Raw genomic sequence first — 27228 nt, forward strand, 5'->3', positions numbered from 1 at the left:
GTAACAATGTCTGCACGATTGAGTGTGTAGGCCTTGGAATGCTTGCAGTGCTGAGTTCATAGAGAGGTCATAGAATTTGACAAGTTGACTCAATGATCGAGCTCAGAGCAAAAAAACAGAATGAAAACACTAGTTTAGCGATTATCTACAGGGTTATCCAACATACGTCTTTGTGTACAAGATTCTAAATCACTCTGACCTGAAGAAACAAAGAAATTGGACTCCTGGGGACAAGGATTCGGACTGCCCGAACACTACCATCAATGCCTATCAGTGAATGCCAAACAGCATAAGGAACATCTACCTAAAAAATCAAGATGTCTGCTGCAGTTGCCAAGAGAGTTTCTACAGCATTTTGGGAATTGTAATTTACCTGATTGCTGTTGCATGCTTTGCCTAGTGTAGGTCTTGCAACTATGAAACCTCTGTCCAAGCGGCCTCTTAGCTCTGTATGCTCCTAGGGTCACACCCGAAACAGGCTAGTCACGTCCAACTGCAACTGAAGTGAAAAACTTGAAGCGACTATGGATTCCAGCCTCTCTCCTCAATCCCAAGTCAACAAAGTGACTTTAGCATCACTGTACATGATGAGTATCTACTACACATTAACTTGTGCCTCATGCAATTAAAAAGGATACATGTCTAGTGATGTCAGTCTAGGCTACTGGACTATGAAAACCAATAGCACATCAGTATAACTTAAAAACTGCCAAAAATGCAAAAACACAAAACACTGTAACTAGACAAGTCCTCAACCCCTACAGACAGAATCATATTACCCCTGCCCTCAAAGTACTACCAGTGGCCAGGAGGATATCTTTCAAAGCCCTCAGCCTTGAGCATTGAAAGATCCACTTGTGGGCATCTGCTTTCTTATACTTAAAACTCATATCATGCAATTAAAAAAACTCAACTTCAAATCAAGAATGGTCCCACTGCTGTTAATTCCTGTAATCCTTATAAACTGCAGATGACGTATCTGATGATCTGCATAGACATCCGAACTATAGAACAAAATCATATCCATCCAGAATCATTAGCAATTTCAGAACAACTATATAATCTCATAACAAAGACTCTGGCATCTGTAAGGCTATAACCCCAACTGGTTTGCATAGGTTGCTTGCAAGCTTATGTTAGCACTTCATTGCTTTCTGCCAGGCATGTAAAATGTGATCATATGCCAGTTCATCAGGGTTTGAGCACACAGCCTGAGCATCACGTATGACCCCAATACTCAATTCTAGCAGATGACACAGCTGCCAACAGTATTCTATCAGTCATGCTTCTTCGATTCAGAACCACTGACTCCGGATCTCGAATTGCTTTGGGACAAAAGATCGGAAAGTTCAAAAATAATTAAATACAGTAAAATCCAACAAAATATATAGAAACTGTGTACATGTTTTTATCTGTGCAAAAACCAACCAGGCAATTGGCAATAAATCTTTTAGATGGTAGGAGGATACTATATGAAGCCCAATTTAATGAGCTGCGGTGTCACGTGCAGTGTAACGTGAATCATTTCTATAGTCCGACGTTCTGTGGTAAAATCTCAGAACAAATGACTTCAACAGCTGTATGTGTTAGAGATTACAATCTCAGCTCCATGTAGGATAACAATGGAAAATTTTTAAAGATGTAAAGGGTTTTTCCAAGATATCAAGGTGCCATACAAGAAATATCCGTCTAAAGCAAATGGTCTGAGTGGGCGAAATCTATATACAGTAAGGGAAAATGCTAGACCTAACTATAGGCAGAAATACCTATCATATCTGTGGATGAAATGATGGGTATGCCTTATAAGTACAGAATTGTTTAAGGAGTTTGTAGACAGAGATATGGAAAATATTACGAAGTGTTAGCGTAGGGATGGGGTGTAGAAAATAAAAAGAAAACATCATGTACCAGTGTACAATTATCAGTACCTGTTGTTGTCATATTGTAGTAATATGGTCCAAACGTTTGACTACATTCCATTTGAAGACCATGGCAATGAAGACAGTCATAAAATGAAAAAAAAAAAAAATAGTACAAGAGTTTCTTCCCTTTAGCCAGAATACATATGCAGCTAAGTTATATCACTAGATTTTGCACAGCACCTTATTGCCTTATTACATTGCCATCAGTTTTTCCAGTTCATAGACTCCTTATAAAAATGGGAAGTTGTGTAGTTTTGAGGCAATGGGAGATTGACATGTTATGTAACAGTAACCGATTTTGTTGAGCCTAACCTCTGACAACAAAGTGGGCATTGCCATTGAAGCGTTTCAATAGAGAAACAGTTTTGCTTCAGAAAGATTTGCATTAGTTAGTGACAACACGTCCATAAACCTGTTGATGATTTGACAATGCTTTTTTTTTTTTTTATATCTGGGTATGAAAAAAACAGTGCCTTATAACAAGTCTGCTAATAAAATGAACAGTATATATGGAGAAAGGGTTCTTGCCTGTTTAAAGACGGCTGGGGCTAGAAGAAAGCAACCCCACTGGTCTACAAATAGACAATACTTTAAATTGTAAAACTACCTCGGTATTATCCTTAAGTGTGTGCCTCATCGTTTGTACAAGTTTTTCTTTTTAACCTTCACTTTCAGTTTTTTCATATACAACAAGACAGCAGTTCAGGGGAGAAAGTGTCGGACAGCCCAAGAGGAGTGTTCCAAGAGAGTGCAGATATGACCATACAACGCACATAATTCCTTTGCAACCCACATTTTGCAACAACCCCACAGATGCATTGATTGTAAGCCACCATCCCCTTCAATTGAATCGTACCACATCTCCTGCCTCTGCTCCTTCACTCCCTGTGTCACCTGACCCTTCATTGTCAGTATGGTCAAAGTCCGCATCAGGGGTCCAAATACACAGCACACAGGTCTCCCCACCACACAAGGTCCGATTCTGTCTCATCCCATCTACTGAGTCTCAAGTGAGCTTCCACAGCCCATTCCATAACATCCCTGCACCAACGGTCCAAGTCTTGCGCCCTCTGTCCCATCCATGTGATAGCAATTCTGCGCCTGGCTAAAATTAGCGCCAGTTGCAAGAACTTGTATGCCATCTTTTTACCCTTTGGTCGTGCAACATTATCCATTAGACAGCACAAAGGCGTAAGGTCAAGGAGTAAGTGTACAGTCCTCCAAATCTCCTCTACCACCGGACCCAGTAATCCTGCACCTCACTGCACTGCCAAGCTAAGTGTAAGAAGTCCGGTCCGCCATCTCCACACCTGGGACAGTTTGTCAGGTGAGTGTCAAGCGATTTAGGCTTTTGGAAGTGAGGTAAGTCCTGTGTAGATAGTTGTAATGGACAGTTTAAAACGGGCATTACGTGATACTGAGTGTGTGATTTCATTTACACATGTCCATTCCCTCTCTGTGAGAGGCGTGTCTAGGTCCATGTCCCAGGCGAGGCGCGACCGTGGGTTGACGCTCACTTCATCCAAACGCATAGACTTTTACAATAGTGTAATTAAATGATGGCCTGTACCACAAGTTGTAGTCACCCTCTCGCCATAGGTGAAAGGCCACATGGTCCATCATTTGCCCAACAGGCTTCAATATCCATAGCAGGAGTTCTCAGTGAAACGGGGTCCTTTTCAACACTACCAAGACTAATCGATGCCAGAGCATGGCTGTGTGCCTGGCGACAAATGGGACGACCTTTGTGAGGCCCACTCCTTCCGTTTGAAGTTCGGGCAGGTGTTCAGTCGCCACTATACTGGCCAATAAGCGCTTTTCGTAGTTATCAGCTGGGTCCAGCTATCGGGCCGCAAGCTGCAACTAAGTAGCAAAATAACACAGGTCAAGTTGCAGAACCTCGAGGCCTCCTTTAGCATAGGATCTAGTCTCGGTGGATAAGGCTATCCTACTTCGCTTACCCAACCAAAGACGAGTTATGAGGATAGAGTCCAACCGCCGGGATACTTGTGCCGGAAGCAATTATAACAAGTTATGCAGCACGCATAGGCATCTGGGAAGAAGGGCCATTTAGGCAATGGCCAGCCGGCCCATCAACGAGAGGGGTAATGAGTTCCAAAATATAATTGAATACTTCAGGCCATCCACTACTCTATCCATATGGAGGCAAAGTTGGAGCTTCCAACACTGAGCATCTTTAATTCCCAAGTACCAAAACTGAGACATCTCCTAGAGAAGGCCTAAGTCAGGTAGTTGTTCCGGTGGAGTAGCGGGTATAGAAGCGAGCAGGAATAGCAGCAACTTAGTACAATTTAGCCGCAGTCCAAATATGCCTTGCTCTTCCAGCAGTTTCTGCAAAACTGATACTGCTTACCCGGGGGGGGAGGACAAATAAAATAAAGCGTCATCAGCGTATAATGAGATGATATGACATGTGCCGCCAGATCTAATAGCCCACTCCTGTATCTACCGATGCACCCATATTGCCAACAGCTCCATCACTAGCATGAACAAGAGCGGTGAGACCAGGCAGCCCTGACGCTTTCCCTGACCCAAAATCCATACTTCAGAACGATAATGACCTACTCATACCCTGGCCTGCGGTTCAGTATAAAGCAGGCTCACCCAACCGTGAAACTGAGCGCCAAATCGCATACCTCGCAGGACTTCCAACATATATCCCCAATCTACAGTGTCAAAGGCCTTTCTTGAAGTTGCTGGCTACTAAGGCCCTTTTCTCCTCCTGGTGTCACACTTCAGAGAGGACATGTGACCGTCACCACATATTAATTCCCCTGCTACGGCCTGGTATGAAGCCACATTGGTCCTCATTGATCGGGGAAAGGCATATGGGCAGCCAGACGTAGTGCAAGTGCCTTGCAAAGGATTGTCATATCAGAGTTGATCATTGTAAGGGGCCTGTATGCGATCGGATCAAACTCATCCCCGCTTGGCTTAAGTAGTAGGCATATCTCCCCTTTCCTCAAGGTTAGAGGAAAAATACCTACTTCACAAGCCTCCAGAAAGACCTCCTAGAGTCTTTGCATTAGCGTGTCTGGGAGGGTTTGGAAGACTTCAGGTGGGAAACAGTCACCCCCTGTGGCCGTCTGGCGTGGGAGTGCATGCAATGCTGTCCTCAGTTTCTCTAATTCTAAAAGCGCACCAAGGGCCTCCACTACCACCACACCCTGCCTGGGAAGACCCAAAGCCTCCAAGAAGGGGGTGTAGCACTGTGAATCTAAGCCAGGGACCACTGTGTATACCTGATGCAAGTGCTACTGGAAAGTGTGAACTATGTCTGCTCTAGAGGTGGCCCTGTGGTTTTCAAATGAGTCACTAGTGGCGGGGTGTGCTCCTTGCGCAGTATCCAAGCCAGTAACCTATCCAGCTTGTCGCCCTCCTGATGTAATCTCTGCCTCTATTGTCTAAGTGTGTATTTATCCATTCAGTCCCAAATTTCTGCAACCCGCCCACATAACACTAGTTCCCTATCAGGCGTGTTGTTGCAGAGTGAAGTCGCAGTCTGTAGTCCCTCCAGCTCGGTTTCTTTCTGATGAAATTTCGCCTGGAGCTGCCAGCTCCCCACACAGGTGAGCCCCAGGCAGGAACCCCTCAACACCAACTTAAGGGCTTCCTACTCAGCGGATCTGTGTGTTGAACCCCAGTTCACATCTGTACAAGTTAATCCTGAACACTTTGTTTTATGATGCAAGAGGCAGTGTAGATCGAAAATAATAATTCAAACAAATGAATTTAAGAATGTCTTGCATTCAGTGCAAACAATGTCAGGCACCATTTTAGTGCAGAACATTATAGATACAAAATACACTAGATTAAACGATTTTTAAAAGAACACTCAAATATATGTATAAAATGTTGCTAGTTTCCTCAAAGTGCTTACATTTGGAGCAGTCAGTCTACTTCAGCTGTCATGAGGGGAACACATAGGTACTATTCTTTATTTTTCCATGTGTTTACTGACTTCACATGTGTAACATGGGCCCTAAGGGGGAAGCAAGTAATTTTTCCTTGTCCTGGGTGTAAGGAAACAGGTTTTTTGAAGTTTCCATCCACTATTTGCACCCATTTGAACTACTAGCTGCAGGTTTTTTCTAAGAGTGCACTGAGGCCAGCTGTTCAGACCTCAGTGATCGTATTCAGTCCCTTTACAAAAGGTATGTTGAATTGGGTGTTCTCAGTTGGCAAGTGCTGACTTCCTTATAACTCCCAGGTATATGGTACCCAGAACATGCAAGACCGTGTCCACTCCACAAAGTGGCTCCCAGCCTGTCACATTGCAGACTGGAAGGACAGTGTTTACACTGCCAGTTCAACCTTGCCACTAACCCCAACGGCAAAGCTCCCTTATCCCTTAACAATATAAATGTCTCCCCTAAGGAAGGCCTATGGAGCCCCAATGCAGGGAGCTGTATTTTGTTAAGTAGGACGTATATTTCTAATATGTCTTAGCAGCAGTACTTCCAATTTGTTGTTTTTCTGTGGATAAAGGTAGTAGCCACATTGGCTAACACAGGGTTACCGGTTGGCACCCTATGCTGGCTAACTCCTGTTTGGGACTACCCAACTGGGTCATATAAGGTATCAAATTAATTGTGACATTAAATGCAACTTGAAGTTCAAGGCGACAGCTATGTCACTTCTATAGTTAAGCAAGTTTTAAAAAGCTGCCACTCTGTGCCCCCACTAGTCCAGTGGCCTCACAAAGGCCCCGGCACACAGGCAGCCGTCAGACCGCCTGGGGAGACGTGTGAATGACTTTCTGGCTCAGGAACAAAGGCAGTTGCGACAGAGTGAGATGTGACCTCCTCCCACAGGATAGTCACTCAGGGTGTTAGCCCAAAAAACGAGCTTCAAAGGAGAAGCTGCCTTTGAAAGGCAAATGGTGATGACACTCCCAAGCAGGTGGTCTTTTCTTCCTGTAGACAAGTTGGAGATGAGGACAGAGAGGGAAAGCCAGTGTCGGAACCAGTTCTCCTGTGGGTGTGTAGCCCTTAGGTAGCCACACCCTTGGGGTGGGCTTCCGTGCTCCTGATGACCAAGGAAGGGTTGTGCCATGTTGGAAGGGGCAAGAATGTTGCTCTAAGGGATAGCTAGATGCCACAGCAGAGAGGAACATTGTCATCCAAAAGAAGGGGACCTATTAGTCCATTGGCTAGTGACCGCGTTGTCCCCTTGAACCACTTTCCTGGGATAAATATGGCATCCCAGGCACCCTAAACTTCAGATCACACTGGAATCAGAGAGAGGACCAAAGAAGAACTACCCAATTGCCATTAGACCTGCACACAGAGAGGCTGCACCGTATGAAGGACTGCACCTGCTCTGCTTCTGGAATCAGATCCAGGGACACAAGAGCTGAAGTAGCCCAAACCAACAAATCAGTAACCAATGAAGATGTTTTGCCGCTACCAGTCACCGGGCACCCAAGAGTACAAATCTGAGATAACCAAATGTTGCATCTGAATCTGCCTGACCCAGGAGTGCTTTCCAAGTCCAAATTCATCGCACCCCAAGGGACGCTAGCCCCCACCTAAGGATTTCACCCCAACTACAGTACAGACTGACCAGTAGCCCAGCATCGGCTGGCCTGCTACTGCAATGTAGAGGTCTTTGAGGGACCCAGATCTCTGTGGCCAAGTTTATCCCAATTCACCAGTGGACCAACGTACACTCACAAATACCCCCCGTCGACTGCACCACAACAGGAGCATCTTTTGCCTGCATCCCTCAGCATGAGGACCACTTCATTATCCTCTACTGCGGTTGTCCTGTAAAATTTAGTTTTTGCTTCAAAATCTCTCTGGTGTCCAGGTAACTGACCACACTGTCCACTGTGGCCCCTTAGACCTCTGTCCTGCCGGTATTGGTCGTCCAACTGGGACCACAGTAGCCGAACAAACTGTTCCAAACTTTTCAAGAGTTTCCAAAGCTTTTGTTGACAAATGCTTGTTTGTGGTTGCTTTCAAAATTGATAATCTGACTAAAATATGTATCTCCTAAACCCTCCAGTGGATTTTGTTCATCAGGGTCTCTAAAAATTAATTACAAAATAATCGAATTTTATAAATTTGTGTTTTCTTTCCTTTATGTGTCGTTGATTTCTTATTTCGTTGTTTGGTGCTGTTAAATCCTTTAAACAGTTCCTTTGCTAAGCCTTACTGCTTGAGGCCACAAGCTACCCAGGGTATAGCTTGAGGGTAAGTAAACAAGCCTGACTGGACCCAAGACAGTATTTGTGAGTGTACTGCACGAGGAGGCCCTGCAGCCATATCATACAGTATACCCAAATTCTCACACAGGGTTATTCTTAATGTTTGGCTCCTTCTTTTCCCAACAATGAGGTAAATGCATTTTTAGCCTGTATGTGGTTCCTAGGGTCTCATCAAGATGAGGACTGATTAGATTAACTTTTGGCGCTGTGGTGACATAAAATAGAAAAAATATATATGATGTTTGTGCAACAACTAGCTACCAACCCAGTGGTCATGCAGTGTTGTGTTCTTGCATGTGAACAACTCATTTAAAAAGAGATTTTATTTGGGACACTTGTTGTCAAAAAAAAAGTTTTTCAGTGTTATTTAAGGTACAAAATGAAGAATAATGATGTGATTTGTGGAGCCTGTTTTTAAGAATTAACCCTTTTACTAGGAAAGTAGGCTACATTATTTTTTTTTTTTTAAAGCTATGAATTCAGCTTTGACTGTCAACCCTAGAGATACCCCAATCAGTCTCTTTTAATAGTTGTGCTGTATGACTTCTCAGTAAATGAATGGAATTCTGAATTTAGACGGTACACCAGTTCCTTTGGCCCCCATGTTTTGTGACTGCCTCAGCTAGCTTTGCTCTTTTTGGGCGACAGATGCAAAAAGAACAGAAGAGATGATGGATGGAATGCAGAGCAAATCAAACATTCGCCCCCAGTCACAAAGATCTGGGTTTAATCCATTGTTTTTTTGCTCACCACGCCACCCTAGGTTGGACCCAGCCATATGCAAATCAGTCGTGACCCTGTTCCTCATAGGAACAGTCCAGCCCGAACTGCCAAGCCACGTCCTCCCTGGACTGGAAACAAGTATCCTAGGCCCGGTTTCAGGGTATCACCCTTCTTCAGCTAGGCTAGCTTGAATCCAGAGGCGCAGTGAGCACGGGACCCACGTCTGGGCATACCCTTCCCACTTGGGGCGACAAATGCAAAAAGAACAGATGATGGATGGAATGCAGAGCAAATCAAACATTCGCCCCCGATCACAAAAATCTGGGTTTAATCCATTGTTTTTTTGCTCACCACGACACCCCAGGTTGGACCCAGCCATATGCAAATCAGTCTTGACCCTGTTCCTCATGGGAACAATCCAGCCCGAACTGCCAAGCCAGGTCCTCCCTGGACCAGAAGCAAGCATCCTAGGACCGGTTTCAGGGTATCGCCCTTCTTCAGCTAGGCTAGCTTTAATCCAGAGGCGCAGTGAGCACGGGATCCACGTCTGGGTATACCCTTCCCACTTGGGGCGACAAATGCAAAAAGAACAGATGATGGACGGAATGCATTGGGCAACAGGACCAATGTCTTTACCGTTCTTTGGATTGTGATGCCACATGTGCCTTCTGAGCAGGCGTGCAGCAGCCTGCAGCTTGGGCGCTGCAGTGGTACCTTGTCTCTCTTATTGTAGGAAACTGTTTGAGCATTTGTACTTTAATTCAGTGGCAGGACAAATCTCTTCTGTGGTCTCTCGGGGCGGAAGTGTGGCTGAAAATATTTTTTCTGGCGAGCCCTCTGGCAGATCTTATATTCTGGGATAGTGTTGCAGTGTGTCCTCTTTGCGTTTCATATTCATGCATGATTCTGACGTCATGATGTAGGATGGCTGGCAATCTAGTTGTGTATGCAAAGAATGCATCCCCAAGGCACCCTTCTTCCAGTTCCATTGTAGTTGTTTGGAAAGAACTTGTTATTTAGCAAATTCACTACAATAACGGTGGATGACCATCTGTAAAGTCGATTTGCACAGACCCTTTGAAAAGTCATAAGCAGTCATTGATATTCTGTGTTTACCCCCTCATGATTAGCTTTTGATAGTTTGGATCACAATTAGAAAAAATAAATTGGACAGAACAAAGTTCTGGGCTTGTGATGAATGTGTATCATCTGATGTTTTGAAGTTCAGAAGCCTCATTGCGTTAGTTGGTAATGATCTTGAAACATATGGATTCTGCTTATTTTTTCAGTAAGCATTTGTGCAGATGCCAAACCAACTATTTTGTCTTTATGGCAGCAAAAACAGTCCATTTAAGATGCACCCCACTGTGGTTCTCTGACTGAAAAAGTTTTTTTTTAATTTTTTTTATTTCCTGATTTGTTTTACCAATTTAAAGTTTTTCGCAAGGACAGATAATGCCATAAACCACATTCTTGGGATTACAGTTTGGAAAGGACTAATGTTTAATGCAGTAGGCATAGATTCCACATTCATGATGTCCATTTGGCCCTTTGTGTCCAATAGGACATGAATGTCTCTAATGTTATCACTTTCAACTCTAACCAAATGGTTTCCAATGATTTGGGGGGGGGGGTTTCTAAGTGCAAATAATAGTTCATCTATTGGCCACTCCATAGTTTTCAGTGTATGCCAATGTTAACTTATTATCTTTTTGAAGTTGTTTGTATGCAGCGTGTGTGTTAGTACACAGGCTAAAAGTTTGGTATTTCTGATTTCCTTTTCTGCAGTGGCTCTTTGGACAAACCATGCCCTATTCCTACTGTTTTTCTGTGGAAACCCTTTGCCTTTCATTTTTAATATAAGGTTGACAATGTACAAGAAATAATATTCCTTCCTCGTACAGTTCGGTCTGATTAGAAGGAGTTGCCCATATGGGAGATGGGCCTTTAAATTCCTCAGGTGAAAGCTACTGTAATATAACTGTCTCTTTGAGTCTGCGGGTTTGTTATGCAGTAAGTAAATGAGTTAACCAGCAGCTCAGAGATCTAAATATCTAAGAAATTAATTCAACGTGTATCTGAGCACATCACAATTGACGTGTTTGGCGAGTGATTGACAATCCAATCCTTTAAATCCTGTACGGTTGCTATGTTGTCTGTCCCTGTACAGAGGATTTTGTCAATACATCTTGCCCACATATCGACAACATCCACTGCATATGGGCAGGTAACATAGAAACCCTATTTGATTTCATGTACCATTTGTTTAGATTATTATTGAAAGTCCAACGGTCTTCATATTGAGACATTTGTAAAAGGGCTAGTGCTGGGTTTAATGAACAGTCCATTGCCACACCTTTGGTCCATAAGAGAAAATACTCATTAAATGCAAAGGAGTGCTGCCCCAGAAAAAATTAAGATGAAGCTTCTGGAGACATGGGGGTTCATTACAAGCTTGGCGGGCGGCAGCCGTGCTGCTGCCAATGCGGCCGCACTCCCGCGGACCCCATTACAACATCCCCGCTGGGCCGGCGGGCGCAAACCTAGCGGGGATGAGGCCGCAACATAGGAGCCGGCAGTGTTGCGGCCGTGCGACGGGTGCAGTAGCACCCGTCGCGCTTTTCTCTGTCTGCTATGCAGACAGTGAAAAGCTGCACAGGGCCCTGTTAGGGGGCCCCTGCACTACCCATGCCAGTGGCATGGGCAGTGCAGGGGCCCCCAGGGGCCCCAGGACTCCCCTTACTGCCAGCCTCTTCCTGGCGGTGCAAACCGCCAGAATCAGGCAGGCGATAGGGGAGTCATAATCCCCAGGGCAGCGCTGCTTGCAGCGCTGCCCTGGCGGATTATCACTGCCGGGGCTAAAACGGTGGGAAACCGCCGGCCCCGGCGGTGCGACCGCGGTGCTACCGCCACGGTCGTAATACGGGTCTCCGTACCGCCAGCCTGTTGGCGGTACGGACGCCACATTACCCCTGTCGGTCTCCGACCGCCAGGGTCGTAATGACCCCCGTGGTGTGGTTTGATGCCCTGATCAAAACAAAAAAAAAAAGTTCTAACACCTCAAGGGCTTTCTCTTGAGGGAACACTGGTGTAGACTGACTGTTCATCCACTGTTTGTTCAGTGAGAAAACGCTGGCCTCTATGTCCCTTGTTATGTCCAGAGTTATGTAGGTTCGATCAGACTTTGAGAATGAAGAGTTTGAAGAATACAGGCCTGATTTAGAACTGCGGACAGGTTACTCCATCACAACGGTGATGGATATCTCTTCCGCCAAAAATAGGAAATAATGGGATTTAGATTTTGGCGGGCAGGATATCTGTCACCATTGTGACAGAGTGACCTATCCGCCAATATATAAATCAGGCCCTATGTCTATATATTTGAATATTTTATCCAGTATTGATGTACACCCAGATATAATTGCCCGTCCTGATGCATTTTCCAAATGTTTGTGTACTTTTTGTAATAAGTACACCATCTGGGTATTTGGGTTGTGTTGCTTTCCGATTACGCATATGGTATATATATTCTTAGATTCCAGTGTTCTATTTCAGATGTACCACTTTTTTCAAACGTAATAGTTTAGGACAGTGTCGTAAAAGGTAGGATTTAATCCAAAATCCAGAGGTGTTCATTAATTAAAAGATGTTTTCCTTTGCCTAAAAATAGTTTGAGGCCCAACTTCTGGAAAAATTCAACTGTGCCTAATTACATGGTCACAAAGTTTGTTGATGTTGACAAAATGGATGATAAATCCAAGGAAAGCAATTGTGTCAGCTGGTAACTCAATTAAATAATGATGGTGGTATCTGTTGTTACTCTTCCTCTATGTTCTTATTTCCCCCTTATCTTCATTCTCCCTGTATCTGCCTCGGTACATGCCTCTTCCTCAGAAAGGTTGCAGGGACTCTTCTCTTCTGTATTGTTAAGTACATGAGGAAACGCCTTCCTGTGAGGAGTCTTCACTGGAATTGGAGGAGGATGTTTTTGAGGAACTGATAAATATTTCCTTAGGCCATTCTTGGGGTGGGGGGAGTGTGGTGGGGGGAGTGGAGGGGGAGGTGTTTGTGTGTGTGTGTGTGTGCGTATGTGTGTGAAGTGCTTGCTGGTTTTCTTTTCACGTGTTCAACTCAGATTTCAAATACAGGTATGCTACAAGTTTGAGATTAGATTTGTCTATTTCCACCTTATTACATCTTTGATTCTGTGTTGCCTCTTGAATTCTTGAATCCGTGTTCTACCCTCTTAAAGAGTTGGCTTTGTTATTGCTGATATTGTCCTCCTTTTTGAGCGATTTCGAATTATTTTCTACAGAGTTGTAATGTGGGTTCAATAGATGACCTAATCCAATCTCTGCTGCATTTTTCTTGTGTAACTGGAAACTGTATTGTGCCTGAGCCTTCTGTAAATAAAATGGATATGTTTTCAACCTGCTAACCCCATGGGAAAGTTCCTGCTCTTAGGTGTTAATGCAGCATCTGTCATTGTAATTAGGTTCTTTCCTTCTTTTTAAGTCTGGTACATTTTTTATTTGGATGCTGTGGTTCTTGTGGCTGTTGAGTTCACAGTAACTTCTTAGCACAGCGTGCCTCTTTCATTGTAGGGTGCAATTGCTATATTTTTAAGTGGACTGTAAAGTAAGCACCAGTGGCTGCCCGTCCTTTAGGGCGGAGGGGCCACGCCCCCCCACCTTTTGCCCCTCACGAAGAGTGTCTGTCAGGCTGTATAAAGGTCAGCCTGACAGACACTCCATGTTCAGCTCAGGCAGCCAGGTGCAGACATGCGCGATTTGCGCACACTCCTGGCTGCCTGAGCTGAACTTTGCTGGGCTCCTATGAGCGTGACCTCCTCGGCACCGCAAAGGTGCCTCAAGGCCCTCCCCTGGGTGACGAGAAAAGCGTCACCAATTGACACTCTCCCTGGGCGCTTCAGGTTTAAGCCCTGAAGTGCCCAGGGCGAGTGTCAATCAGTGACATTTCGTCACAGAGTGGGGTGGGGTCAGCAGTCTCACTGACCCCATCCCACTCTGTGACGAGGCTGGGACTGCTGCCTTCCCTCATTGGCTGACCTAAGGTTAGCCAATGAGGGAAGGCAGCAGTCCCAACCCTCCTGGGACCTGGAGGCTGAAGGTAAGTGTGTGTGTGTGTGTGTATGTGTGTGATGTTTTAAATTGAATGTTTGGTGCGCACATGCATGTTTGAGTGTTATGAGTTTTGTTAATGGATGTGTGTGTGTGTGTGTGTGAAAGAATGAGTGTGTGCGATCTTTTAAAATGAATGTTTGGTGCGTGCGTGCATGTTTGAATGGTATGAGTGTTGTTAATGGATGTGCGTGTGTGTCTGAAAGAATGAGTGTGTGTGTGTGTGTGTGTGTGTGTGTGTGTCCTGCCCGCCCCCCTCCCGCCTAAAGCTGCTGGCCGCCACTGGTAAGCACTTCGCACATGTGGAACCCACAAAACAAACTGTACATGTGGAGAAAGGATGCGTGGCCCATTTAAGATTTTCGTGGGGTGTGGTGTGTTTCTTGTTTCTTCAAGAAAATAAACAGTGACATCCACACAAAGCTCCGCGCATGTGCAGTCTAACGACGGCACTCTTTTCTCATGCCGTTTGCAACTGTTGCAGCCTCCAAAACAAGCTGTTTTAATTGCTCTACATCTTTGCCAGTCATTCTAGACACACGTTGAACCAAAGTATTCAGGGTATTCCTTCATCAATACCTTTTCCATCTCTTCTTTCGGTCAAGGTCTGATAAACCTAGATTGGCCTAACTTCAAATGAAATTAAAATAGTGCGCATGTACTATTAAAACAATCTACATTTTGACTATTGTTTAAATATTTTCTTCAGGCTTCATTGATCTTTTCATTTAATAGAACGTTTGGAAACTGGTATTGTGAGAAGACCCGTGCTTTTTCTTACAGTGCACCTACATGGAAATTGAGCAAGTGGAGAGCACCTACGCAGTCATTCTAAGCCGGCCGTCCTGGTTGTGGGGTGCAGAAATGGGAGCCAACGAGCACGGAGTTTGTATTGGGAATGAAGCAGTTTGGGGCCGGGAAGAGGTCAGCGATGAAGAGGCTCTGCTAGGCATGGATCTTCTCAGGTTATCATTTGTATTTTGACTTATATTGTGTTGAACCTAACTTATGGAAGTCTCTCTTCCCGTATTGTCTTTTGTCAGGTTTTAGAAATCTGACTGTGCCAAACCATGCATCCACACGTTGGTAATACCATCGACCCCCAGGGAGGCTATTATTTGTTTCCGGATGTCTGTTTGCACTCTTTTCAGTTTGGCCTTCAGGAGTAGTGATATATGGTGCATAATTAACTGTATACATGGAATTTAAATGAATGACTGTTAGCTTGTCTTGTTCTTCCAGAATAAATTCATAGCTCGTGCCCCACCTAACGAGCTGCCAAAATGATCTTGTGTCAATCGTACAAACATTTATTTGGGATGGGAGCCTGATATTTGGATGACTGGTCTTTCGGAGCCCATATGATTTATGTTTCGCTCCCCTTGCGTAGTGTATTAGGCTCTCAGAAAAATGTTTCAGACAAACACGCAGTTGTTCTCTCTTCATTATTTTTCCTCGCCATCTCAGTTCTTATTTCCATACACCAGTTTGTCTTGTGCTTTTTACTGCCCTCACGGGGTGGGGGAAGATACCCACTCTATTGTGTTTCCTCCTCCTTGCCTCACCTTCCTCTTGTTTCCTGGCCCGCTCACCTCGCCCTGTTTTCTGTGGTATCTTTGTTTCCCTCCTTCTCTTAGATTCTGTTCTGACCCCTGGTGCTTTTCAGACATGCCCCGACTGCTCTCTGCATGATCATTGTAACTCTAGCATTTAGTTTTAAATTACAAACACATTGTATAAGGTGTGGTGGTTTGTTAATTTGCCCATAAACGTTTTGGCCACAATTTTTTTTTTTTTTTTAATCATTTATTTGTTTGGCAATTGTATTATGTTACATTTTGAAGAAACCCTACTGTGTTTGAAATGTGAAATTTTAAATAAACATTAAGTAGGTTAAAGGTATTACTTTACAACTAAAATGATGTCATGATTTATAGCTAACTATTCACAAATACAGTTGTACTACATACACGCCAATATCAACTCTGTGCGACTGAGAGAGCGTAGTTTAAATATTACATATTATAGACGTGAAATGCTTATGTTTAACAATGCTGCATTAATAAAAATATTCATTGAAACGCATTCATAAACGTGGGGAATTGTTCATATGTGTAAACTAATGTTAACTGTAAGAAATAATCGTTTATAGTATGCCTAACTGAGCACATTAACACGTATAAGACTGCATTCATTAGAACCGTATATCTTAAGTTAGCGCGAGTCGAAAACTAGCTGTGTAACTCTCATATTAAAGCGTATTTTTCTGTTTCTCCAGTGTGCTGACTTGCAAAAGACCATGACCCAGCGATTGTTCTTTTCTTTACTTAATTCGCTACAATGCTAAACTCTCTCATCTGCATGCTAGTAGCTTTTAGTATAAAAAGATATGTGCTTCGAAACAATAATGGAAACTTCCAAGGATGGTAAAGCGAGAAGAAGAGAACTTTTGACCTGATGTGTGCCAAGACGATGAAGTAACCCCGGATGTGCCACCTACGAAAAACGTCAATTATGAAGACCAATTAGAATTTGGGAATATATCATGAAATGACAAATGCATTACTTAATATATAATTTGATAGGTTACCAATGGTGGGGTGTAGTGACTGACCAATAGAATTTTGGGGGAATGTATTACGAAAAAGGGATAAAAAGCCATGACACAAGAGACAAAGGGCATTAGGTAGGGAATGATATCGATTGCATCCAGAAACTCTGTCACTTTATTTAGTGACCTGAGACTTAGACAAAACCATCCTTGCCCATAGACTGCCCCATTACACTTTCCTCCTTATGAGGAGAGTGTTCCTTGCCTGTAACTTAGATAGACTGACGGTGATCTAACTGATGTCCTGAAGACGAAGACTGATCCTGTATGCTGACCTATCTCGAGGAGGGTAATTATGGATGTTGCTAATAAAATTCACTTATTTGCCTTTTCTTTCTAGGTACCAACTGCTGTGTGTTTTTGATTAGAGACCTTAGTTAGATGTTTTCCAAATTGGTGTTCTAAATTGTTTTTGCATGAAGCCCAACATGCTAATGCTAATTAGAGGTTAGATGAGGTATTCAATTATGACTGACGAAACTGACGTGACTGACGTAGTGCTATGCTGAACTAAGACCTTTAGGAGGTTCTATGTATCGCGATCTACTTATATTGTCTTATGCTTCTGATCTTTGCATTATTGAAAGCTTATTATGGTTGTCGTCTTGTGATTATGTTCATCTGTTTCTTGATTTGGAGATTAATGCATTTGCTATTAGATTGTAATCAGTAGGGAATAAAATTCACAAAACTCCATTAAGGTGTGGTTATTCGTGACTGAAAGGTCATGGTTGCGCCGGATGTTTATTAATGTCTAAAGTAAGATATATTTTGGTGTTAACTGTTGACAATGTTATTGACATAATAATTGATATATTGATCAGTTATCTCGTCTTACGGTGTCTCACCACTGGGTCCAAAGATGCATCGGCCTAAAACGAGTCCTGATGTGTATAAATTAACATAGACGGACGCGTTAACAGTCCTTTTTTTTTTTTTTTTTTTTTTTTTAAACCCCTCTTTCTCTGTTAATTTGCGCCATTGTTTTATCCATAAACAAGGTGCAACACCCTTTTCCTCCATAACTGTATAAGCTGGTGTACCCTCAGGCGGTGTAGGTTCCCCATCGGTTGCAACAATATATACATCTCCTTTCAAAGCGCTTTTGAATGCCTTAACAAAATTCATTTTTGCAATTCTTTATTTCGTATTTAATCAGAAAAATGGCTTAGTTCCCAGGACACTCTTCACCTACCCTTTTCTCAACCTACTGCCTCTCACGGACGGCAGCCAATCCGTGCGCGACCCCTCTCGGCATCTGACCTATCTCAGCGCGGCACCACTGACGTCACACTCACACACACTGCAGCTGACAAAGTCTTGCGGCTTGTCCACACCTCACTAACTCTTTACAACTCATACAAACTAATGCGAATTATTGCAAGCACTTTAAATGACAACACAAATCTGCCGGTTTACTACAGGAAGGGTAACACATTCGCTTCAGAACTTTACAGAGATTTCACTTGAAGACTCGGCCGCTACTCTCTCCTTCTCAGTTCCCACATACGCAAGCAGAATTCGACCTGCAAATCCTACTCTCGACTTGTCAATGACTCCTTCTAGTGCACTTTAGAATTTGTCAAATCTCCATCGAAGGTTTCACACATGCATCATAACTCGAAACTTGACTTGTCAACCACGCCCGATTGACCTACTAAACCGCACAGATTAAAACATAAACCATATTTACCATCATACTCCGGAGTCTTAGACCTCAATAGGTCCGTATACAACAACCAACCACGTGGATAATTTTGAGCAATAAGCGCTGCATTCACATGAAGTACGCCGACTTCCCTACTCTCATACTGTGGAGTACGCCCACTCCTTCTAAACAACACTTAATTTGGCCTAGACACGCACACATTTTCACAACCACCTGCAAGATGCATAAGATTTAATAAGCGCAAAGACCCTAACCACACATACTATGGCGCTGAGAACATTCCCAACTCATTTAGGCAGGCTCCGAGATCCCGGAAAAGCCATGGCGAACTTAGCAACTCATCTTCTCTCCAAATTGCATTATCACAGAAAAACAAATTAAACAATGAAACTCCGTCCTAGGGCCCCCAAGGGCCAAACCATCCTCTGCTACCAGAACTGTTAACGCGTCCGTCTATGTTAATTTATACACATCTGGACTCGTTTTAGGCCGATGAATCTTTGGACCCAGTGGTGAGACACTGTAAGACGAGATAACTGATCAATATATCAATTAATATGTCAATAACATTGTCAACAGTTAACACCAAAATATATCTTACTTTAGACTTTAATAAACATCTGGCGCAACCATGACCTTTCAGTCACGAATAACCACACCTTAATGGAGTTTTGTGAATTTTATTCACTATTGATTACAATCTAATAGCAAATGCATTAATCTCCAAATCAAGAAACAGATGAACATAATCACAAGACGACAACCATAATAAGCTTTCAATAATGCAAAGATCAGAAGCATAAGACAATATAAGTAGATCGCGATACATAGAACCTCCTAAAGGTCTTAGTTCAGCATAGCACTACGTCAGTCACGTCAGTTTCGTCAGTCATAATTGAATACCTCATCTAACCTCCAATTAGCATTAGCATGTTGGGCTTCATGCAAAAACAATTTAGAACACCAATTTGGAAAACATCTAACTAAGGTCTCTAATCAAAAACACACAGCAGTTGGTACCTAGAAAGAAAAGGCAAATAAGTGAATTTTATTAGCAACATCCATAATTACCCTCCTCGAGATAGGTCAGCATACAGGATCAGTCTTCGTCTTCAGGACATCAGTTAGATCACCGTCAGTCTATCTAAGTTACAGGCAAGGAACACTCTCCTCATAAGGAGGAAAGTGTAATGGGGCAGTCTATGGGCAAGGATGGTTTTGTCTAAGTCTCAGGTCACTAAATAAAGTGACAGAGTTTCTGGATGCAATCGATATCATTCCCTACCTAATGCCCTTTGTCTCTTGTGTCATGGCTTTTTATCCCTTTTTCGTAATACATTCCCCCAAAATTCTATTGGTCAGTCACTACACCCCACCATTGGTAACCTATCAAATTATACATTAAGGGCCTCATTATGACCCAGGCGGGCGGCGGAGGCCGCCCGCCAGGATGCCGCCCTCCATAATACCGCTCCGCGGTCAGAAGAACGCGGAGGGTATTATGAGTTTTTCCCTGGGCTGGCGGGTGGTCTCCAAAAGACCGCCCGCCAGCCCAGGGAAAAACTCCCTTCCCACGAGGATGCCGGCTCGTAATCGAGCCGGCGGAGTGGGACGGTGCGACGGGTGCTACTGCACCCGTCGCGTATTTTACTGTCTGCGTAAATACTAGCGGGGCCCTCTTACGGGGGCCCCTGCAGTGCACATGCCATTGGCATGGGCACTGCATGGGCCCCCAGGGGCCCCACGACAATCCTTACCGCCATCCTGTTCCTGGCGGGCGAGCCGCCAGGAACAGGATGGCGGTAAGGATTGTCAGAATCCCCTCGGCGGCGCAGCGAGCTGCGCCGCCTTGGAGGATTCTTAGGGGCAGTGGAAAACCGGCGGGAGACCGCCGGTTTTCCCGTTCTGACCGCGGCCAAAGCGCCGCGGTCAGAATGCCCAAGGGAGCACCGCCGGCCTGTCGGCGGTGCTCCCGCCCCCGTTGGCCCTGGCGGTTCTCTACCGCCAGGGTCATAATGAGGCCCTAAGTAATGCATTTGTCATTTCATGATATATTCCCAAATTCTAATTGGTCTTCATAATTGACGTTTTTCGTAGGTGGCACATCCGGGGTTACTTCATCGTCTTGGCACACATCAGGTCAAAAGTTCTCTTCTTCTCGCTTTATCGTCCTTGGAAGTTTCCATTATTGTTTCGAAGCACATATCTTTTTATACTAAAAGCTACTAGCATGCGGATGAGAGAGTTTAGCATTGTAGCGAATTAAGTAAAGAAAAGAACAATCGCTGGGTCATGGTCTTTTGCAAGTCAGCACACTGGAGAAACAGAAAAATACGCTTTAATATGAGAGTTACACAGCTAGTTTTCGACTCACGTTAACTTAAGATATACGGTTCTAATGAATGCAGTCTTATACGTGTTAATGTGCTCAGTTAGGCATACTATAAACAATTATTTCTTACAGTTGACATTAGTTTACACATATGAACAATTCCCTACGTTTATGAATGCGTTTCAATGAATATTTTTATTAATGCAGCATTGTTAAACATAAGCATTTCACATCTATAATATGTAATATTTAAACTACGCTCTCTCACGACCATTGCCTTTGGATTAAGTTTGAAAAGTAATAAAGGTGCACATTAACTTATCTCCCCATTTAACATTTTTTAACATAATAATGTTTCATGTAGCCATCTGTTTACTAATGTGCCGCTAGGCAGATCTGTCTGGTGAAGATTTGTTTCACTATACAACCTTAACTCTTTATACTATTCAGGGTTCATCAGACTGCACAAATTGGGATCAATGTCCATAATATGAGGCATTGATGGGTGGTAGGAACTGTTTCTTGATGAAGGGCCTGATGTACGGTAATATGTAATTCTTTGTTGTAGGCTTGGACTTGAAAGAGCAAACACTGCTGAAAAGGCACTGGATGTAATTGTTGACTTGCTAGAAAGATACGGCCAAGGTGGAAACTGTATGGAAGATAGGGGGTCGTTCACTTATCACAACAGTTTTCTCATTGCCGACAGAAAGGAGGCTTGGATACTGGAGACAGCTGGAAAATACTGGGCTGCAGAGAAAGTAGAGGGTAATTATCATGTTTAAGTTCCAGATGTTTGTTTGCTTATGGCATGAGGTACACATATTCTGATATATTGTGAGATTATATTTTTAACTGTATGTACAGCACAGCCCCCCAAAAAAATGTATGTAATCCGTAACTAACGTAACAATGTACAGCAGGGCCTGATTATTTTCAGCATATCAAAATTAATTAAAAATATATTTCTAAGTGTTGACATTAAATTAGATTATATCCTCAATACGTAGACTAGAACCTGCGTAGTGGTGAGATGTGGCGATGTAATATCACAAAGGGGCCTTTACTGGACAAGTGTTGTTCTGCCTCTTTTGTCCTGTTGAACTTTAACATGGCATTCAATGCCGTCTCTTCCCTATCTTGCCATTTAACTTAGCAAATGCTGGTTTGAATGGTGGCCCCCTTGCAAGTCTAGAATCGTCTCAATTTGACTGCGCTGAAGTGGTTCCTACCACCTCCTTTTCCTCGGGCAACATCAGAGCATCACCAGACACTCTTGCCTCAGCAACAATCTCTTTAATGAGTAGACCGCCAACCTCCTTGCGAAAACTGATTTGCTCTTTTGGTTTCCTTTTCTTCTGCTTTGATGATGCAACACAGTTTGTTAGGCTGGCCAAAGAGGTGGCCGAAACAGTCTACAACAGTCTACCTTTCCGGAATATTTTGTTGCCAGTACCAACTGGACGAGTGTAAACAAATGCAGCTGGAGCACCCACATAGTAGAGATTTTTCCCTTTGGCAGTTTTCATCCCCTGATCTGGAGTCTTCTAGGTTCCCATCCTGGAAAAAAGCATAAACTTGCACCTCCTAAATAGATTCTGTATGTAATCTTAGCATTTCCTTGCGCAAAACTGTATCTTTTCATCCCTAGGTGAATAACCTTCTTCCCACTTCTCGCTCTTTCTCAAAACACTTCGTACAATTTGTCTGATAATTCCAATCCAATGCAGAATGGCAGTTATCCGACCAGTTATATCAGTCTTCCTTGAATATGACAGTTCTGTGTATCTTGGCATACAAGGCACCTTATTTCCCTGATGGTGACTTCACAAAATGCTGCAACCAGACTAGATTTATACTTGTCCTGCCTAAATTTCTTCACACCGTCCATCCAGCCGAACTTCATTAGCTGCTCATTCACTTTTTTCATGAATATTTTTATTATTATTGTTATTTCAAATATAACAGAACAGCATATTTCATTGACAGTATTTGTATAGTAGTCGGTTACATCCGTTATATATTTGGTAAGTTTGTGAATATTTCTGACATCAGTTGATTAGCTGCTCATTCACAAGAGAGTCCTCTTCAATAGCTTATGCATCTGCCATTTGGCCATTTAGTTGACTGGTCCTTAATTGTTTCAGGCTGCTTTCACAAATCCTTTTCTTCTTCTTGTGTTGGCTTCACACCTGCTTTCACTTCCTAAAACTGCTCTAGCATGCTATAGCAGCAAAGCTTTTTTTCCATCTCACATCTAACATTTATAATATGGATCCTCTTTCTATGTGCCACATAGTTCATCAACCTTTTTGAAAGGGTCTGAAAACGTGTCTTTTTTTTTTTCTTCACCCTGCACCCTAAGTTACAGTCTAGTATCCAGCAACGGGACTCCACTAGGGCTAGCGTTTGTGCTTACTAATTCCCAATTCATTTATTTTTTCATTCACTCGAAAATGGGGAAAAAGTACTCTATTGTTTTTGCTTGCCTAAATCTGTATGTTTACATGAGGGAGCATTAAAAGGTTGTCGTGATTTTCAATTCCCAGCGCTGTTTTGCCTGCTGTACCAAGTAGTCTATTGAATAATGCGTTGAATGTGGAGTGTGGACCAATGGTAGAAAGCAAGATGTTTTCATAACTACTGTTCTCATTATAGCGCTTCTCTTTTTCAAAAATGCTGTTTTGTTCAGAATGAATTTTTGAAAGTTTGGCGATGAGTAATACAGTATCAATATTACATTGGATGCATCAATGTCCATATTTGATCAATAATGTAGGGTTACAAGAAGGGGCTATCACCAGAATCGTGAAAGTTTATTTTGCATGATTAAGAGGTTCTCCTGCTTAATAGCTGATGACTGGCTCACCTTCACCGTGTAGTTACATGTTTTGTGGCATATTGTAGATAACATTTAAACCCAAGCTCTGGTTCACAGCTTTGAGAAAAGCCCCCCTTGTCTAGTGGGAACTTTTTTCTTGTAATTCCTGGACTTGTGTAATATTTGTGAATTCTAAGTGTGCTAACTTTTTAAAGCCTGCGCTGCATTTGTCTAAAACACTGATACCTCAAAAACTACTGAAAGAATTTACATCAAACTGATGAAAGTCCTATTTTTGAGTAAAGTTCTACTTTTGTGTCAGATTTGGTGTCAAGCCGTTCGGGCTGTAGATGTGAGCAAAATTAAATTTCCTGTGAGTTAAAATGGGAAATCACTTCTTTTTAAACCCCTGCAAAATCCATACCCTCATTTGAAAAAAAAATTCGCTCCTGCACAGAGCTACACAAAAATTGGCATGCTGCATCTCAGTAGACGAAGCTGGGTTCAAACGTTGTATGGAAACTAAACAAATTGCTTCCCAGTAAAAAATCTGCCAGAACTATAACTAGTGTATACATATTTTTTTTTAAATGTAGAGTGGATTAAAAAGTTAAAAATGTGATCAGTGAGTAGAGGGATTTATCACGATAAATAAAAACTTACACACATACATATTGAAGAGGGAATATAGGGGCTTAAGCCCTAAATTATTTCAAATTTACATGGGGGATTTACAAATTGAAGTTCAAAAACAAGGACAAAAAGCACAAGTCCATAGATGGAGCAACGCTGCCATCTACAGGAATTGCAAACGAAATTTGTCTGACTATGACTATTGTTTATCCTCAATAAAGTAAGAGAATACATAATAGGAACTGTTAATTACTTCCATATTAATCTTCCAAGATTAACGGCGATACAATGGTTTACATCGAAATAATCACACGGTTCGGTTGCAGCATGGAATTCCATAGTGTTGCTGTATGTACAAAAAACATGTACTAGCACCTTCTGTCAAAGAGGTAAATTTGCTGTAGGATTTCTAAGGTTGGCAAAGTATTTTTTAGGCGGATTGGGATTAAGATAGGTCTATAAAAAATGGGCCTGTGCCAAGCAGGACTTGGTGAACTGTGCGCACGACCTCAAATTTGCTGCTTAATTGAATCGGGGACAAATTAATCTAATTAAGAAGTTGTTTTCATTTTTGCTAATGAGAGATCTATCTGTTTGAGCTACAACATGCAAGATGGCTTCCTGAGATGCAAAATTAAGCTTGGAATTTAATTCAAAGCGCAACTAGGAGTGTAAAACGTAGAGGGACTCTCACCGTCGCTGGTGCACAAAAATAAGACTCCATTTCTCGGCCTACCTCATTCTTTCCACAGCGGAGCTTCAGCCAGTGTCCAAGTCTCTTGTATACAGAGTAGACATGAGTGAGCAGGGACCACCTGATTTCCCACCCCAGCGCACTCTGAAACTGAGGACTGTCTGGGTGCCTTTTTCCATACGTGTGTAAATTAAATCCGTGTTTTCATTTGAGTTAAAGGCTCAATGTAGGCCTTATGGACAGAGTGTGACGATGAAGAGCCATGTGGAGGGAACCCCACAGGACAGCACCGTGGTCAACTAGCAAAAGCCAATCTGTTAGGGTTAGATTATATGTGATCGCAACCACGATAGCATCATTGTGGCAAGATCTGTGCCCGATAATCATGGTCGATGGTGACTTTGATGGTGTGCAGGGAAGATGGAATCAGTGCCCTGATGCGTACAGAAAAAAAAATTGATTAAAAAAAAAAAAAAAAAAAGATCTTTTGCATTCGTTTTTAAGCTCTTCACTGCTTCCAGAAGTAGACAAATGTTATGATAGCTAGAGGGGTCTTGCTGATGCAGCAAGTTTTTTATAAATAGAGCGACCGCTGGGAGCTTAAAGACGTCAGGATAGTGCGTGCAGTAGCAAGTTTACACGGCAAAGATTTAGCCATTAGCCAAACCCTGTGCTCCTAAACTAGATAAGAAAATACCTTTTCCCAATAACGACAAAATCCTGAAAATACAATGGGTTATCAGTATCTGAAACCTATTTTATTTTAGGGGCCAGTGCAAGAGCTACAGTAATAACCTTGTACCTACCACAGTTCAAAGGAAGGGTCCAGGAACAGTGGTGCTTTTTTTTTTTTTTTATTTTTTATTTTTTAAACCTCTGGGTAAGCTAGATGTGTAAAGGCAATACATGTTTCCTTCTGTTTGTGATTGGCCATCAGGACTCAGGAAAGTAATACTTAAATACTTGTCTAAATTCCTGTAGATAATTTTTCATTGTGTTCCCTGCTCGTGTTCGTTTTTTTTTATTTTCAAAGCACTTTTAGTCTTGTTTGGTTATGATATAACAACCAACTGTAAAACAGTAGACGGGACTTGCAGGAAGTTTGAGGACAGCAGCATTGCAGTGGACATAACACTGATATCCCGGGGTTCTAGGTCAATATTACTCTTGTCATACAAGAATAAAGTAGAGAATAATGTTGGGCAACAAACTGAGCCAAGAGCAGAAACTTTCAGTTACATTTACCCACTCTGTGGCTTGGGTGGCAGGGACTTGTAAGAAATTGAATTATTTAGGGTGGGTGAACACTGTCACTGTAGGTGATAGCACAATAGATGCTGCAGTCTACTAGTAGATCGAGTAAAGGTAAACCAATAACCCCTTATGAGCTTAGGAACAGTCTATACTAAAGTATTTGGGCCAACAAAGGGATCATTCACAAGATATCTTATACAACTCTTTACTTGTATTATTTACATGTCTTAAATAAACTTGCGTATAGAATAGATCTGAAGAATAATTAAGAAAATAAGATATAAACGGAACAACGCTGAACAATATAATGCAAAGCATCAAACAGCAAGGAAATAACCAATAGGTTTTAAGGAAATGCCTCTTTTTGCATGTTCACCCCCACATTTTTGAACTGTTGCTGCTAGTTTTTCGACTGTGTTACTGACATTGAGGTCTGCTAACCAGAGCTCAGTGTCATAACCAGAGCTCAGTGTCAGTGTTTTAAACCTATACAATTTGCATGTTGCATTGGTTAGACCCAATTTGGCAAGCCCAACTTTCTTATATTTCCTTAGTATATGATACGCAGGACATGTAAGACAGAGTGTCCACTGGAGAATGCAGCACTGTTTGTGCCACCCTTCATGTGACAAGGTACAAAATGGCTCCCAGTCTGCCAATGTGGACTGGAAGGACAGTGCTTTCACTGCCAGTTTGACTTTGCAATTTAAACCAAAGGCATAGCCACCCTACCCCTTAACATTATATGTAAGTTTCTCCTAAGGAAGGCCTATAGAGTCCTATGGCAGGGAGTTTTATTTTGTTAATTATGACATATGTTTTATGGTATGTCTTAGCTGCAACATTATTAAATTATCCTTTTGCTGTGGGTAAAGTTGGTTGCCCGATTGGCTAATACAGAGTTAATGGGCAGCATCCCAACCCAGCTAACATTTGACTGGAACTACCAAACTGGGTCATGCAAGGTACCAACTTCATCATGGCATTAAATGAGACCTGATGCCGAAGTCGAAATTAATGTCTTAATTAAAGGCAGGCAACTTTTAGAAAGTTGCCACTCTGTGCTCTGCTCGTCCAATGGTTTCACAAAGGCATACACATGCAGACAGCTTTCTGACCGCCTGGGGAGATGTGTCAATGACTCCCAGGCTCAGGAACAAAAGCAGTGCCGCAGCAGCGAGGTGTGGCTTCCTCTG

At 42.7% G+C, this 27228-nt stretch overlaps 1 protein-coding gene across 3 annotated transcripts in view; it reads left to right on the forward strand.

Annotated features, from left to right (window-relative positions):
* The window catches only part of SCRN3 (secernin 3), a 196992-nt gene that overhangs the window by 45935 nt on the left and 123829 nt on the right, over positions 1 to 27228 (forward strand). For all 3 annotated transcript variants that reach the window (XM_069225372.1, XM_069225371.1, XM_069225373.1), the window contains exons 3-4: positions 14802 to 14983; positions 21199 to 21398. In XM_069225372.1, coding sequence (XP_069081473.1) covers positions 14802 to 14983; positions 21199 to 21398 — 382 coding nt within the window. The remainder of the gene's footprint in view (positions 1 to 14801; positions 14984 to 21198; positions 21399 to 27228) is intronic.

This window comes from Pleurodeles waltl, chromosome 3_1 (genome assembly GCF_031143425.1).
Source record: "Pleurodeles waltl isolate 20211129_DDA chromosome 3_1, aPleWal1.hap1.20221129, whole genome shotgun sequence".
Lineage (NCBI taxonomy): Eukaryota > Metazoa > Chordata > Amphibia > Caudata > Salamandridae > Pleurodeles > Pleurodeles waltl.